This window comes from Crocodylus porosus, unplaced genomic scaffold, assembly GCF_001723895.1.
Source record: "Crocodylus porosus isolate Cpor-Errol unplaced genomic scaffold, CroPor_comp1, whole genome shotgun sequence".
NCBI lineage: Eukaryota > Metazoa > Chordata > Crocodylia > Crocodylidae > Crocodylus > Crocodylus porosus.
This window is the reverse complement of record NW_017728948.1, coordinates 45,074,418-45,091,279: the sequence shown is the minus strand read 5'-3', so window position 1 is coordinate 45,091,279 and position 16,862 is coordinate 45,074,418. Positions and strand designations below refer to the sequence as shown.

General features: G+C 42.3%; 2 protein-coding genes across 2 annotated transcripts in view; one reads left to right on the top strand and one right to left on the bottom strand.

Annotated features, from left to right (window-relative positions):
- The window catches only part of LIAS (lipoic acid synthetase), a 21,758-nt gene extending 7,443 nt beyond the window's left edge, over nt 1-14,315 (bottom strand). The window contains exons 1-7 of the mRNA XM_019552939.1: nt 14,210-14,315; nt 12,866-13,038; nt 8,359-8,452; nt 7,535-7,615; nt 7,144-7,300; nt 5,747-5,804; nt 2,385-2,513 (exon numbers count right to left, since the gene is read on the bottom strand). Coding sequence (XP_019408484.1) covers nt 2,385-2,513; nt 5,747-5,804; nt 7,144-7,300; nt 7,535-7,615; nt 8,359-8,452; nt 12,866-13,038; nt 14,210-14,269 — 752 coding nt within the window. The 5' untranslated portion in view covers nt 14,270-14,315. The remainder of the gene's footprint in view (nt 1-2,384; nt 2,514-5,746; nt 5,805-7,143; nt 7,301-7,534; nt 7,616-8,358; nt 8,453-12,865; nt 13,039-14,209) is intronic.
- A 100-nt stretch (nt 14,316-14,415) lies between these two features.
- Nucleotides 14,416-16,862, top strand: part of RPL9 (ribosomal protein L9) — an 8,220-nt gene continuing 5,773 nt past the window's right edge. The window contains exons 1-5 of the mRNA XM_019552940.1: nt 14,416-14,459; nt 14,690-14,736; nt 14,803-14,918; nt 16,040-16,135; nt 16,443-16,575. Coding sequence (XP_019408485.1) covers nt 14,691-14,736; nt 14,803-14,918; nt 16,040-16,135; nt 16,443-16,575 — 391 coding nt within the window. The 5' untranslated portion in view covers nt 14,416-14,459; nt 14,690. The remainder of the gene's footprint in view (nt 14,460-14,689; nt 14,737-14,802; nt 14,919-16,039; nt 16,136-16,442; nt 16,576-16,862) is intronic.

Genomic DNA, 16,862 nt, shown 5'->3' with positions numbered 1-16,862 from the left:
GAGCAAGGGGCACAAGCAGGGCCCAGGGGGCTCTGGGGTGGGGAGCGAGGGGCACGAGCAGGGTCAGGGGGCTGTGGGGTGGGACTGAAGGGCCTTTCCTTTTAATCGGGGATTCCGGGGATTTTAGTCAGAGAATTTGCATTTTTTTATTAGAGAAAACCAAGATCCCTACTTATCATGTATCTACATATGTCTTAGCGTAATGACCCCAGATCTCTGTTAGAGCCACTACAATACAAAAACAACAACGGAACTGTTTCACTTACACTGGGAACTGCCTCACCCTAGTTGCACTTGAATTCTATACAAGAATTTCTTGCAGCCATTTCAAGGCAATCTACTCTGGGCAGGTAGCCATATTACCGTATCCAGACCAGTTATGTCCATACTATAAAAGTGGTACAGGCTAGCTCCCTCTATATAGTTTGGCTGGTAACGTGGCCAAATTATACATTAACTGAGTTTAGACCATCGGACGTACTAAATTAACAGGGGAGCATTTGTAGGTAAAAACCTGTTAATTCCACAGTTAAATTTTAGGAGCTGTTTTCCCTCTCCCATTACACCTGCAGAGAACCAGGAGCTGTTCAAGTTAAGGCACCTATCAATCCCTGGGATACAGTTCATAGCAGTTCAATCTATGTACGTTTTTATTGCAATCTCTTCAATACAGCATCTGAGTGCCTTATAACACTGCACTATGATATGATTAATATCTGTTATGCATGATCTATTTTCTGTCTCATCCTCTCCCTGGGGAAGAACTGTGCATGCTATGAAGTGTTTTGGTTAGGTAAACCCATCCCCACGATGCCCCTGCAGCTCTGCTGTCTTTTTGTCCTTCCACTGGGTTCTTAGCTCCTTTACCCTAAGGCAGCAGACCTCAAAATGGGAAAGGGTCATTTTTTTCCTTTACACTGTGATACTTCAAGGTAAAAGAGACCAGAGATTGGGGGGAATAGACAGTTGCTCTTCCATGTGACAGACCTGTAGGCTGAAACCAATCACCCCATGTTTCCTAGGACAGCTGTGAATTAGGGGGCTATCTCCCAATGTCCTCAATAATCCCTGACATAACATTTTTGTCCCATATTTGTAAAACTGGCCCAAACTTCCTGACTCTTCCCCACGTGTTCTCACGGGAGCAGGCAGCATCCTGCTGCAGTATCTGCTGAGAAAAGGTACAAGTACACTGCCTGGTGCTGTGTGAACATAGCTGTATTGTTTCCAGTTCAGGAGTTAGCAGTGGATTAGATTAACTCGAGCCAGAAGTTTGGGAAGCACCTTTCAGTCCAAAGGTCCATCGAGAATAAGGGACTGTATCCTGGATTTTGATCCCAGAAAAGCAGTCACATTAACAATAGATATCAAAGCAAAGCCCCAGCTTGTAATGAGGCACATTAAAAGCAATCTAAAAAGTCATCATTTATCTTTGATTTTTTTTTTTTTAAGAACCTCTTTCATTTGTCAAGTTAATTTGTTACTAAGTTTACAACATGGTGGTAAAGGTGGGAGCCACTTTTACAAAAGAAAAGGGGCAGCAGGAAGCAATGAAATCCTTTTTGGGCCAAGAAGTCTGTGGAGACCTGGTTGGGTGGAAGCAAATCAGTCAGCACTCAAAAGAAAAATAGTTCACTGAATCCACTTTTTCAGGCCTGTAAAACTTTGGAGGTGCTACTTTACAGAGTACGTTGCCCTCTGCTGGTAGGAACCATGCACAGCACACGAGGCCACCCAGGGAAGGGAGCAGAGGATTCTGGAAGTTTCAGTGGGAGCTGTAATGTAAACTTCACTGTTAAGATGAGCACAACTTGGCTCCCACGGGTGGTACTGAAACACTGGCAAGATGGACAAATGCTGTGGGCTGCCCGTCAAACATTCAATCTGCGTCCAACAACTTCCTCATTTTGAAAATATAATTCCATGCTGACATAGGTCCTAAAGCAGAGCAAAAGTCAGTTGAACTGGGAGCCCTAAGGTCCCACCCTTCCATATTTATCTATTACAATGCTTCCAGATATTCTGGAAAACTCTCATGCAGCCCACTTAGCCTGGGGATGAAAAAAAAAACATTTCTCACATTTAGGTGTAACAAAACTGCCTTTCGACCTGCCACAATTTTACAATTGAAAAAGGTGTGATCCTAATGCGCACAGTTTTACTATCTAGCTCTACAGAAACCCCAGAATACTGCCTTACCAACCTAGGCCTTTCAAAAAAAGCACTTGCTGTGACATTTTAAACCACATATCTGCAATGGACTCAATTAGCAACAGAGCTTATGCAATACAGTCATCTCCATATTGCTCTCCAAAGAACATCACAGATTATCTTCTAACTGTACACCTCTAATAGCTACATATACTCAGACCAGCTTGAATCACCTCTGTAATTCTGGAACAGTTTCCACATTATGTGCATATACATCTAGTCCTGACAAGGCAACTTTCTCCACTGCTTTCAGGTCCCCTCGAAAATCAGGGGTTAAGCATTCGACTAGAATTCCCGAGTTCCTGAAAAACAAAGATTGAAAAATGAAAACACGCATGGTATTTATGTCAGCTGCTCAAATCAAATATGTCAAAAAGTTCTAACAGTAAAATACTGGACTAGCATTTAGTCAAAAGGTTTATCTTCCTGTAATTAAAAGTCATTATTTTTAAAATCATAAGTCTAATGTATAAATTTTCAAATATGCAAATAAAGTTAATCTATAGCACCCATCTAAAACAATGGGGCCCTGAAAATAATTGAGTGTTAGTTTTTACCCAAAGCATAGCAAAGGTATAATTCCTGATGTGACCCATAGAAGAAGAAATAAAATGAAAATCATACAAGGTAAACATACTATATAAAAGCCATTCCTATGGCTGCCTGAGCCATCACACTTTGTGAAAGGAAGTGCATGAATTTCATTTTTTTCCATCTGTGCTCTGTGCTATGCTTCACAAGACTTGTAACAAGATTTTAAACATGAACTTCTAAATGATATACAGGAGCTGTGGGTTAAGAGACTAAATATTTGGTAATGGTATTTAGGAATCTAAGTAACCCAGGAGCAGGAATTTGGCTCTGCAACCTGGGGACAACTATTTTGCATAAATACACAGAAACCCTTCCAGGTGATTATAGAAATGCTGGTGATGAACTTGGCGGATTTCCCATCTGCTACTCATTATACAAGTTGGGATGTAGGAATTCAATCCACAGCCTTCTGGCTGCATACTTGTGTCTGTGTTAGATGATACATGGTAGCAGGACTGCAGAACAGCAAGGAGGCTTAAATGAGCAAATAAGGATGTGGATTCAAGGACATAAAGAACACCTTCTTGGGAAAAAATGGCCAAGGACAGTGGTCAGTACTGAAAAATAAAGCAGATCCTCTTGCAACCTAGTATCATTTCTGAAACCCGCTACTCAGCTGTTAGATCCCTATGTCAACAATGATCCAGATGTGTGGGCCCAAGAAACAGTACAGTGCTCAGATTTAAAGCAGTCAGGATAAACCAAAATTCAGTGGAAGAACATTCCAAACTCTTTATTCAGTATAATTCATTAGCATTATCAAAGTTTGGAATCCAAGAGAGTTGGAAGTTACTAAAAGAGACTATATTTAACACACAAGGGAAGGCAAACTATTTCTCTGCCAAAGATGCATATAGGCATTGCAAGCCATAAGCATTAGGAGTTTGTCAGTGACCTGTAAGTCCAAAAACAATCCTACAAAAAGTAGTAGCAAGGTCACATGACTAAGGATCAGCATATAAAAAAGAAACCAAAACACAAACGCATAAGGATAAAATCAGAAAGGCTAAGATGGAAAATGTATTTCCATAGCAAAGGACATAAAAGCCAATAAAAAAATATTCCAAGAACATTAAAAGAGGAAAACAAAGGAAATACAGATCTATTACTAAATAGCAAAGGAGAACATCAACAATTGCTACAGAAAGCTGAAGCATTCAATGCCTTTTTTGCTTCAGTCTTTGCAAAAAAGTTAATTGTGACCATATACTGAATGAAAGTAATTTTAACACACAGATAGGAGCATAGCCTAAAACAGAGAAAGAACAGGTTAAATAATATCTAAATAAGAGAAATGTACCGAAGTCAGCAGGGCCTGACAAATTTGCCCAAGAGTACTTTTGTAAACAGCGGAAATAATTTTGGAACCCTTGAATATTATCTCTGAGAACTTGCAGAGCACATGGGAGGTCCCTGAGGACTTGAGAAGGGCAACCAACTTTTTTCCAAAAAAAGAAAAAAAAATTAAGAGAGAAGCTAGGGCACTGCAGACCAGCCATGCTAACAATGATCTCGGAAATATTTGAGAACAAATAATTTAACAGTCAATTTGTACCTATAATATAATAAGACGTTAAAAACAGCCAATGTGCAATTGTCAAGAACAGACTGAGACAAACCAGTCTAATTTTCTTCTTTGACAGAGTAACTTAGTGAATGAAAAAGAAGCAGTAGATGTGATATATCTTGATTTAGAAACAGTTTAGACGCTGTCCCATATGACAGTCTCATATGGAAACTATGGTAATATGTTCTAGATGTAATCATCACAAGGAGTGCACAGCTGGTTGAAAAATCTCTCTCAAAGAGTAGTTATCAACAGTTTTCTGTCAAACTAGATGGGTATTTCAAGTAGTGCCTGCCATAGAACTGTCCTGGGCACACTTCCATTTAATATTTTAATTAATGATCTGGATGACAGAGTACCAAATACACTTATGAATTTTGTGGATGAGACGCCAAGCTGGGAGGGGTTGCAAGTACTTTGGAGGACAGGATCAGAATTTAAAAAAATGATCCTAACCAATGGAGAGATGGGCTGAAATCAGGAAGCTGGAATGTAATGAAGCCAAGCACAAAGTCCTATACACAGAATGGAGAAATCAAATGCATAAATACAGAAGGGGAAATAAATGACAACATAGAAACTTGACAGCAAAGGATATGGCATTATAGCTAATCAAAAAAGTATAACAAGAAACCTGGGTCAACAGTAGGATGCTGCTGCAAAAGAGCCAAATCTGATTCTGAGATGTATTAACAAAAGAGTCAAAAGTAAAACCAAGGAGGTAATCATTCTGCTTTTCTTAGCATCAGTGAGGCCTCAGCAGGAATACTGCTTCCAAACATTAATGAAGAGTAGACAGTCCAGAGGACAGCAACGAGGATGAGAATAATTTTAGATAATGTGACCTATAAAGAAAGGTTGAACAAACTGCATTTGTTTAGTCAAAAAGGTTGATTGGGGACATGGGTAACAGTCTTCCCCTACATAAACGGCCTCATAAAGAGAACAGTGATGAATTGCTCTCCGTGGCTTCTAGGGGAAGGGCAAGTAGAAATCATCTTTATTTGTAACAAAAACGATGTAGGCTAGATTAGAAAAACATTTCTAATTGCTATGATAGTGGAAGTCTGGTATAGGCAACAGAAAATCTCCCTTGCTGGAGTTTTAAAAAAAACATTAGAGCTGAGGATGGTCTAAACAGACCTGGATCCTGTCTCAATGCTGAGGGCTGGACTAGCTAAGTTTGAGGACCTTTACAGCCCTGCATTTCTATGATTCTAAGAATGAAAAAAATACATGCATGTGTTTTTTGAGTATGGACTGACATCTATGATAGGACTTGACACAATGGAGCACAACCTAGTTGTAGCCTTTTGGCACTGCCGTGTTATATATGTTTAATAATAACAAATAATAAAAGTAATAATGTTGTACCTTTCCTTCAAATGCGAGACTGTCTTTGCAAAATGTTCAGCTCCTCCATCAGGCATATCTACAAACAATGTTATTCTTTATTTTAACATAACGTTTACTTTGAATCATTTAATGTTAGGTATCTATGCTGACTCCAAACCAAGTCTCAGTTAAAGTTGAAACTCTATCCCAGGGGTCGGCAACATTTTTGAGCAAAGTACCAAAAACACCCACAACCTTGATTTGTAAGATGTTGGTGTGCCAGGGCAGACAGTGGGGGAACCATCAGGAGGAGCCTGATCCTTGTTGTGGCAGTGCAACCCTGGCCCCTTCCCTGAGGCACATGTGCCAAGCGAGATGCCTTTGCGTACCATGCTCTGGGATGTGTGCTGGGGTTCTCCATCTCTGCTTTATCCCTATCTGACCTCTTGTCCCTAAACCTTACAACAGATGAACTGCCAGACCCCTGCCACAGCTAGGCTAGACAAAGTTGGTTAGGGGGCAAACATTAAATGTCTGCTCATAGCCTCAGAAGCAAAGATGTCTCATCTGAGGTGGTCCTGAGTATCCTGAGTTTTGACGTGCATCAAAACAGAAGCTATGCAACTATTTACATATGCTGCCCTTTCAAGCTGCATTGCTGGTCCTCTGCCAGTCGGTAGCCAATGAAAGCACACAGCCTGACATGCTTGTCCTTGCAATAAGCTTACAGAACACCACAACTTATATTGAGGATAGGGGAAGAGAGCGGCAGATGTTAGCACATTTTATCCCTCATAATTCACAAGTACCTGAAGCAGAACAATTGAGCACGTGTCTAGGACTCTGGGACAAATTACTTTCTCTCAGGAGAAATGGTACATTTGTTTACAGTCTGAGGTTTTTCCGTGGGCTTTAGCACAGAATGGTTTAAAGGTTTAATTCATTTTTTTCCTGTAGTATTTCATGGATAGTTTTAAAAAAAGAAATAAATGTTATTATTTCTCCTTTGTGATGAGAGCCATCGTTTGGAAGCTACAAGGCTTTTACCACAAGCATTAAAAGACTTTCTTGATTCAATTCTTTCATCAAGCCAGCAAAACACTAAGAAATCATTACAACTGTAGCAGAAATGTATCTTTTTTTGCTTGTTTTGAAAATCAGCTTTACCCAAAGAGCCCAAATCAGTTCCATAAATAACTATTGCTTTTTTTTTGGTAAGGGAAATCAGAAACTAGGTCCATCTTTCCTGTGTAAAAAATATGAGAAAAAGGCTCAAACTGTGTTGTAATTTATGCAAAATTCTAGCATCATTAATTCCTTTCATTAATCATGTAAAGTTATATCTACACCGGCAATAAGCTAAATTACCTGCAGAGTGTAAAACTTCTACACACTTTATAGGGAAGTTTACATCAAGAGACACTAATGATACTAACCATCTCTGTCCACAGAAGTTAAGACAACATAATCCAGGCCCCATTCAGCTATAGCTTTGGCAGTATTGTAAGGTTCATTAGGATCCAATGGAGGTGGACTTTTTGCTGTCTTTACTGAACAAAATCTACAACCCCTGGTACATGTGTCACCCATCAGCTGAAATAAGAAAAGACTATATTTACACTTGAGTATTATTCAGGCAAGAAAGTATTGAATATATGAAAAAAGAAACAGTTGTTACTGAAAACCCATTGTGCATTTTACAATACTCATTATGCATCTTAGCATATTAACACCATCATGCTAGAGATATGTGTACATCCAAGCTTGGTACCAACAGATTATACATGAAAAGAATAATCTTCTAAATAGAGGCAATTATCACCTTACCATGATCGTTGCTGTAGCAGTGGCATACTCGCCCCCTCCCCAGCACTCTCCAATATTTGGACAACGTGCTTCTTCACACACCTAGAATTAAAGCAACATTATTAATAATAAATCATATTTCACTAGTGCTTTCTCCCAAAGGAACCTGGCCTCACAGAACCCCTTCTGGGATAAAGTGATAGAGCTAAATTATACAATAACCGAGTTACCCAACATCACATAGAAAGTTAATGTCAGAGCTGGGCATGAAACCCAGGCATCCAGTTCTGCACCTTCTCAACATCATCACCATCACCTACAAAATGTTTTGAAAAATTATTTAGCAAAATCAACATTCTAAACATGATTAATTATGGGCATTTTAGAGATAGTAAAAAGTATATACAATCTGTACAAAATCTGAGATGGAAAGAATTTACCCTTGTATCCATTTTTTCCTATCAGTCTGAGGGCAATATTTGATATAACAAAAACATTTTTAAAAGCTCTTCTCTCGAATTATTTCTATACATTTCCAAAAATTATATAAACATTTCTGTTAAAATGAGAGACAATCTTCCATCTCCCAAAAGGACTAAAGAAACAGCACAGTATTTAAAATGGTTACAGAAAAATGTCAAATATTCTCTTATTTCTTCCTCCATTTCTTTGTGGTGAAATCTCCCCTTTGTGCAGAAGCTCAACACAATACTCTGCATCACAAGTGCATCTTGCACCCTAAGGCTTACGAGGACAGGCTTTCTGGTGGTCCTCAAATGGTGAATTTCACAACATGAAACCAATGGTTTCTCTGAAGAGGAAATATTAACAGGCACTAGACTCACTGTATGAAGATTTAAACTTCGCAATGTGCTCTTCAATTTATTATAATTTTTTCCCATGGGAATCTCAGTTTTCAGCCATGGAGGAAGCCGTAACCTGTATAGTATCAAGCAAACACACGGATTCATAAGTTATGCGTATGTAACCTTTGTTTCACTTCATAGATCCACCTTACTTTGTTGCAGCTTCCAAATGTGACACAGTCCTTGGTCCCGATTCATAAATAAACATTAACATATTTAATGTAAATACTATATTAAGTACTTCTATGCTAATTTATGATCTTGCCACAAAATAGATAGAAAAACACTGTGATTAGGATGTAAGACAATTAAACATACTGTTGGGGTTTAACATGAGTACCATAGTACAAACAGCATTAACTGGTATCTCAGATACAGACAATGTAATAACACAATTACCATAAAATCTGGTCAGATGTTGAAAGAGGGTGTGGGGTGTTTTTTTTTTTGGTAACTTCTAAATTCATTCTTCATGTAAGTGTCTTAAAAAAAAAAGGATATATTTGCTTCTTGATGCACATTTATAACTCAATAGTGTTCATGACACAAATGCTGAAGAAGGTACCTCCGTGTCTTCATATTCTGTTGTTGACTATTTTTCCACATATATTTTTCTAAGCACAAAATCACTATAGCTGAAGTGACTGTGCACTTTTACTCAGTACCACGAAGTAAGACATGCTCTGCCCTATTTTACACAAAGGTAGCTTTATTGGCTTAAGTTTCCTGGGTGGAAAATAAAAGCAGAATTTAATTCAATATCCACAGAATGAAGCCTAGAGGCAGAACTACCAAATTTATAATGAAACAGAGGTTCTAAGCACATTCTACGTGTTAGGGTATTCTGACATACGTGTGAGGCCACGCTATTTTTTAATTCTTGAAAAAGTGCCAGGGTTCATCATAAAAATATATATTGTCAGCAGTTTAAAACAAACCGTCTTAAATATAATCAATATAATTTTTTGGTCATTACTATCTCAGATTATATTTGCATAATTTGAGAATGCCACAGCATTATTTAATAGTTCTTGAAACCAAGACATTTCCAGACAATTTTATTTGGAACATGTGTTTTTTTATTTAAAATTGTTTTTCTCTTAAAGCTTGGTACTGTGCTGAAAACTGACCATAATAAATAGCCTCTTACTTTTTTCATTTCACTCAGACCTGATTCAGGTTAGGTACTTAGCTAGGGACCTAGCCTTATGTCTGAAGGAAATCTCTTGACTGCAACTGCTTTAAGAAACTTGTTAAATCAGAGCCTAAGCTGACAAAAAGGAAACTTTTGCTACTCTGTAGGGTGTACACAACTATGGGAGAATGATCCGCATGATGTTTAGGTTTATATTACACCAGGGGTGCTCAACCTCTGGCCCACGGGCCAAATGCAGCCTGTGGAGCCATAGGTATCTGGCCCACAGGGCTCCCCATGGATTGGGAAATTTGGCAGCAGAGGAGTGATGGCAATAAATATGGCCACCCTCCCCCACTGTCATATTTCCAAACCCTGAGCTCCATGCAGCAGGTTGGGGTCAGATAACGTCTCCTCACTCCATCCCTGCAGGCTGGATGAAACCAGGCCATACCCTACCCTGGGCTCCGTGGGATGGGCCATGCCCTCTTCCCCCATGGTGCCTGGTTAGGACTGGCTCAAGCCCCCTTCCCTCTCCTGCAGGACCTGAGCCATGCTCCCTCCCCTCTTGTGCCACTGGGCCATGCTCCCATTCTCCCACAGGGCTGGGCCGCACCCATCCCCCCACAGAGCTACGTTGGGGCTTGGCCACACCCCTTTTCCCCAATGGGATAGAGCTATACCCTATCCCCCTCTTTTCCCTCGGGGCCAGGTTGGAGCCAGGATGTTCCCTACCCCCCTTCCATGCAGCTAGATGGGGCCCTGCTGTAACTGCCCGAGGCTGGATCAGGACTATTAGCTGGATCTGGCCCACGGACAGCTTGACCACTGCCTATCTGGCTTGCTGGCCAAAAAAGTTGAATGCCACTGTTGTACACTATCAACAAAATTGTTAACTAAATCCCTATCCTGCAAAAAAAATAACAGAGGCAAGCCCTTATGCCCACCTGGAGCAACACTGGGGTTGCTAAGCCACTGCTTGCATATACTTCTGTTTATAAGATTTAAGGCCCACAGTTGGAATACAGAATCGATTTATGTTGGAAATGCATGAGCCAGGAAAAAAAAAAATCAAACACAGCTTTAACATCTCAAGTTGAATCTACACAACTGAAAGATAAGGGGAAAAAAAATACCTCAACTAAAATGTGAACTGTTTTGATACTGAAACTATTTTGAAAAACATGAGCTATTTCTAGAGTCACTTCCCAAATTAGAACCAGGGTCTAAATATTAACATCACTAGTTATGGGAACAAAATGGACTTGTACAGAGATAGATTCTATTATCTCCATTTATAATTTAAAATAAAAGCAATTAGCAGCCGACATTAGACATGCTTCAACACAAATTTTACAAATGACAGTAGGAGGACTAACATACAAGGCAGATCCTACCACTTCAGAACAGCGGTTTCAGATACTGTCATTCTCCTTATAATGTGCTAAGCATTATTAACTTCCACATTAATTATCGTTAATAAACCATGAAACAGTTGTGGATCCTTTCTGTATCACAGATACATTCAGATCTACATATTTAAATAACAAAATTTTAAAATAACATTAGCCAAAGCTATAAGTGATCAATTTTAATCTGTGAATCTTCAACACTTTATACGTCAACAGACTCCTTTAAAACAGATCTAGCTCCATTCACTCCTATTTTTTGAGCATTAAAAATACACTGTTTTGTATGCTTTAAATATTATTTTTTTACTTGTATAGTGAAAATTAATCCAATACCCTGCTGAAAACATATTACAGGCAGTCCTCAACTTACAACGTTTCGCACTTACAACGTTTATAAATTGACACCCTGTTTCAACTTTATGATATCAGTTTCGGCTTCCAACGCTTGATCCAATGTAACACCACGCCAGTGAACAAGTTTGCTGCATCGCTCATCTCTCTGGAGAACATCTGTCCAAACTTCTTAGACACTTTCTTTAAGAAAGGGGACAAGGCTCCAGAAAAACCTGCAGCTAAGACTCCTGAAAAGACTCCAGCCAAGAACCCTTCAAAAAGTCCAACCAAACAAGAGCCCTTCAAAAAGTCCAGCAAAGTCACCTCAAAGAAGTCCTTCCAAATCAATACGATTGCTATTTACAATATAAATACATTAATGTAGCTATATTACTCATCTATAATTGATTGAGTAAAAAATTCTGAGGTATTGGTGGTGAAACAGGGTATTGGGCCTTGGTTCAAGAACCAGTCCCCCATTTATAACCCTGTTTCTTATGAGAAAATTGGTTCCGAGTTACAACATTTCGACTTGTGACACAATTGGTTCCTGAAAACGGCGTCTTAAGTCTGAGGACTGCCTGTATAACCATGCTGCACTTAGAGTTAAACTGATGATTCCTTCCAGAACAAAGCATGAAATAGGTATTGCAATGCTCCAGAACTTGACAAAAACAACAAAATTCACACAGATATTAGGGGTGCACCAATAAAGATTTATTAGCCAATACCAACAGCTGATGATTAACCAACCATATCGGCCAATGCCAATCCAACAGCCAATATTTAGTAATAGTGCAAGGCACTTTAAAATACTGACATAAATAAACACTTTTTTTGTTTGTTTTGCACTTATAACACACGTGTGCACCTCCTGACTGCTCCGGCCTTCACCTTATTCCATTGCACATCATCCCCTTGGCCACAGCTCCTACCCACATCCCGACTCCCTGCGTACCCTATGCTGCCATCCTGGGTGGGTGGGGTGGACCCTTGCGCAGACAGCAGTGCTGGGTGTATTTAGAACCCCACAGCACGCTGTTTCCTCAGTACTGGCAGGCCCTCTGCAGCTGAGCTCCCATGGCCAGCAGGGAGAAGCTGCTTTTGCAAAGGCACCTGGTGCTCAGTGGAGCAGAACATCCCTCACAAGGCACCTTATCCAACCCACACACAGTCCAATGTCTCTGTGGCAGGCCCGGCACTCAGGCCCTTGCTGTGCGTGCAGCATTTGCATGGCAGTGGCAGTAGCAGGAGGAACTGGTAAGTGCTTCTGTCGCTGAGCAGTGCCCTGTGACTACTCCCTGCTGCCAGCTCCTTCCATTGCTCACCAGGACCTGCAGTATGCCGCAGGCTTGGGCCAGTGGTGGGGTGCAGGGAACTAGACTATGCTTGCCAGGATGCTCCGGGCACGCGGCCTTAATTATTGGCTACAAAGACCAAAAGCTGATAACATGACGTCTCCTTTTATCACTGCCGATCCGATAGCCAGCTGATATACCTGTGCACCTCTAACAGATACTTTTACAGATGACAGAATTGTGTCTTGTATTGAAGAAAACATGATCCTGAATGAGAGTACAATATACATGTTTGAAACTACAATTACCTTTCTCCCTTCTCACGCTTTAAGTTGCCTTTATAATCAGCCCACGCGCTCTTGTCTGAAAAATCCCCAGATACAAATTCTTGCAAATCAGGTCCATTTTTCAGAAATTCCTTTTTTTCATCTGGCAAAGAACTTGATGCTCTGTCCTGGCTACACACTTGGGTTCCAAGCACCTATGGGGAGTGTAACTATATTACTTATTTTACCACTAATGTGCTACAATATACACTACATAAAGCTTGTATGCTATGACAACTGAAAGGACTTATTTATAGAGAGGCCAGGAAACGAATGGAGCAGGTACTTTCTTACATACTAATTTAAGTTCAAATTCAATGGATGACTGTGCACAACTCTCAAAGGGAGCATTGAGTACACATCCACTGGTAAAACTTGGCTCTTGTTTTCAAGTCCAAGAATATACAAGGCTAGCCAGGCTACATGTACGTCTTATAAGCAGACTGAGGGTATAAATCTTTCTGGACTTGGTCCTTAAAAAGGGGACATAGACCTGGCTCTACCTATCTTTTTCAAGACATGAAAATCAGAACAAGGAAGGATCAGACCCTACAGGGGGATTATAAAAACAAGATGCCTCTGCCAAAGGAAACACCCTACAAAGCCCACAAATCTAGTCTATAGAACAGAGGCAGGCAATTATTTCAGGCAGAGGGCTGCTTACTAAGTTTTGGCAAGCCATCGAGGTCTGCATGGCAGTCAGACAAGGGCAGAAAAATTTAATTTTCTAAAATTTTTAGGGGCCCACAGGCCTGGTAGAATGGCCTGGTGGGTCGTAGGATGCATTTTGCCCACCCCTGCTACACAAGTATGAACAACCGCGTGGTGTTTTCAAGTCGGAAATGCTACAGAGCACAGACGCAAAGACCAGCTCTCTCTGGCTTCCAAGACGAAAACTGCTGCTGTCAGTGAGCTCTGAAACCTAATGACGGCTGGTGGGAAAGTCTTAGCCTGCAGCCAGGTAACACCCTGCGACAGGACCCTCCGGGAACAACCCAGTGTCTGCGGAGGCCTTGACCCCCGGATCCCTCCGTGAGCGAGGGGAAAGACGCAGCACGGGGCTAAGGGCTGGGTGAAGCTGCGGGGAAGGGGCCGCTGCCGCGGGGCTCCGCGCTGGTCTGCCGCCCCCAGGCGCGCGGGAGGCAGAGGCGGGACAGGGCAGCTCCTGTTTCGCCCTCCCACCCCGCGCTGCGCACGAACGCCGGGCAGCCCCCGGCCCGAGAACGTAGCGGGGCAGTTGCGGCCCGCGGGCCGCGCCTATGCCGCGCGGGGGGGAGGGGAGAGGGGCACAGGGAAGCCCAGCCTGGGGGAGCAGGGGCTGCACACCTGCAGCGGCCTCAGCGCGGCGGCCCCACGGCAGCAGCCACCCCGCAGCAGCGCTGACATCCCCGCCGCTCAACCGCTCGGCGCGCCTCTGCTTCTGCCTACTCTCAGGCCGGCCCTTCTCTGAGGAACGGCGTTCAATTTCTCTTGCCTGCGAGCGGGTGGCCGTGCGCCGTGACGTCGCGCCGTTGCGGCCGGCTACAAGTACGTGATGACGTACGACGTCCCTCCTTTCCGCTGCAGCGGCCGCCAGGTAAGGGCCCACGCCATTATCCGCTGCCATCCGCGGCGCGCAGATTCCCGCGCGGCCCGCGCGCCCCCGCCCTAGCTCGGGCAGGCCCGCCCCTACGGTCGCCCCGCGCCCCCTCTCTGCCGTGCGCCCGGCCCGGCCAGGAGGGCCCGAGGCAGCGCCCCCTTCCCCCCTCCCTCCCCCGGCGGGCCCAGGCGGGTGCGTGACGCGTGACTGCTGTGTCGTCCCCGTAGGATGAAGACCATCCTTAGCAACCAGGCCGTGGACATCCCCGAGAAGGGTAAGTGCCGTCCCCTGCCCCGCCGGCCCGGCCCGGCCCGGCCTTACTCATCTTCTTCTCTTGCAGTGGACGTGTCCCTGAAGGGCCGCACCGTGATCGTGAAGGGCCCGCGCGGGTCTCTGCGTCGCGACTTCAACCACATCAACGTGGAGCTGTCGCTGCTGGGCAAGAAGCGCAAGAAGGTGCGTGCCCGGGGGGGAGGCGGGGGTCGAGGCCATCCACGTCTGTGGGGCTGCTTTGCAGGAGTGCTCAGAGCCCCTTGGGCATTGTGGGGCTGCCAGGGTACTCAGGAACCACTGGCTCCTCTGAAGCATTCTTCAAAGAAATGGATCACTCCCCGGCTTAGGCTTGTCCCTACCCAGCTTGTCCCCTACCCCCACAGCCCACCCTTTCTGCAGGGAGATGAGTGGCTCCGATTTAAAAAGCAAATTGACAATATTACAGTGCTCAAGTCATAGAAACTTTATGCAGGGGTGGCCTCTCATACCAAAAAGACTGAGAACCACTACCCTGAACAGAGTGAGGGCTCCAGCATAACAGAAGCTGAGAAAGTAATGAAGCTGGAGGCAGAACTCTGAAGACAGATATTTCTTATGTGTATGAGGTGCAAGGCTTTGAAGTTCAGTATTTGGGTGCGTTTGGTGCTCACTTGTAAAGAGTCTAGATAGAAAATAAAATGGGCCACTTCTCATAGGAAGTCTGATTTGTTATTTAAGTTCTTCTTGGGCAAGATGCTCTGGGAACATCACTTATCCCAGAAGACTTGGTTGTTTAGGACAATAGTGCTTTTTCATTTGAGCATTTTTGCCACTGGACAAGATCAAAACTAAGCACTACTATTGACCTCCCCAGGTTGTCAGCTATTTGAAAGTTGACAGAAGAAGAAATGGCTTGTTTGCTTGTCTTTAAGTAGAAGGTTGACCTAACAGAGGTTCAGAGGCTTGCTTTTGCCTGTTCAGTGTTTCATACTTGCACAAATATTGTTCATCGGAGCATCTTAAAGCTGTATGAGTATCATTTTGCAAGCTCTTTGGTGGTAACTGTTAACATGTCTTTTGTTACAGAACTGGCCACAGCAATTAAATGATTTGACCAAACTTATAGTGGAAGGCAAAATATAATGGTGAGCACCAGAGTTGCATTTCAGTGCTCTAAATTCCTTTTGTAGAAAGATGGAGCAGTTATTTTTCTAGATTATTTTGAGGCTGTTCCGTTCTGTAGCTCAGCTCTTCTGAATTAAGAACAGATCTTTTCTAGAAATAATAAGAATTTCAACTGACAACTTCTTAAACTTCTGTTATAGCTACGTGTTGACAAATGGTGGGGTAACAGAAAGGAGCTGGCAACAGTTCGCACAATTTGCAGTCACGTGCAAAACATGATAAAAGGTGTCACACTGGTAAGTCTTATTTTGAAATAAATTATTTGTTGTTTCCTTCATGCAGCTAGGCAGCTTTCTTCTGAAAGGAGAACTACATGTTCCAAAATAAAATCTTAACTTTTTTTTCCTGCATACATGTGGTAATTGAGAGAACTTTAGGTGTACACATGAACCGTGTATTTCAGATTCAGCAGGTAGTGTTGAACAACTAAAACTAAAATGATAACCATGTCTAAAAAAAGTAGAATTATTTGGCAATTCTTAAATGTACTGTTACACATTTTTGAGTGTTATTGTTAAAATCCTAGATTTGATTGATTTCCAGGGCTTTCGTTACAAGATGAGGTCAGTGTATGCTCACTTCCCTATCAACGTAGTTATACAAGAGAATGGCTCACTTGTGGAAATCCGTAACTTCCTGGGAGAAAAGTATATCCGCAGGGTGCGCATGAGACCAGGTGAGTGTGTTCATGTTAGTGTTGGTAAGCAAACCTTACGTGGTGTTCTGGGCACTAGTCTGGTGGTGTTCTGGTTTTTGGAACAAAGCTGTTCCTAATAAGATTAAAAGCTGTTAACTGCATAATAGAGATTTATTTAACAGACCAGTCCTGATGAAGGTAAATATTTTCAGTGAGGTACGAAAGCTCAATATTTCTTCAGCAAGATGACTCCAGTTCTTTTTCCAAGATGTAGTAGTGTGCATTTAAGCATTTCTGAATTCTTGACTCTTTTTTTTTTTTTTTTT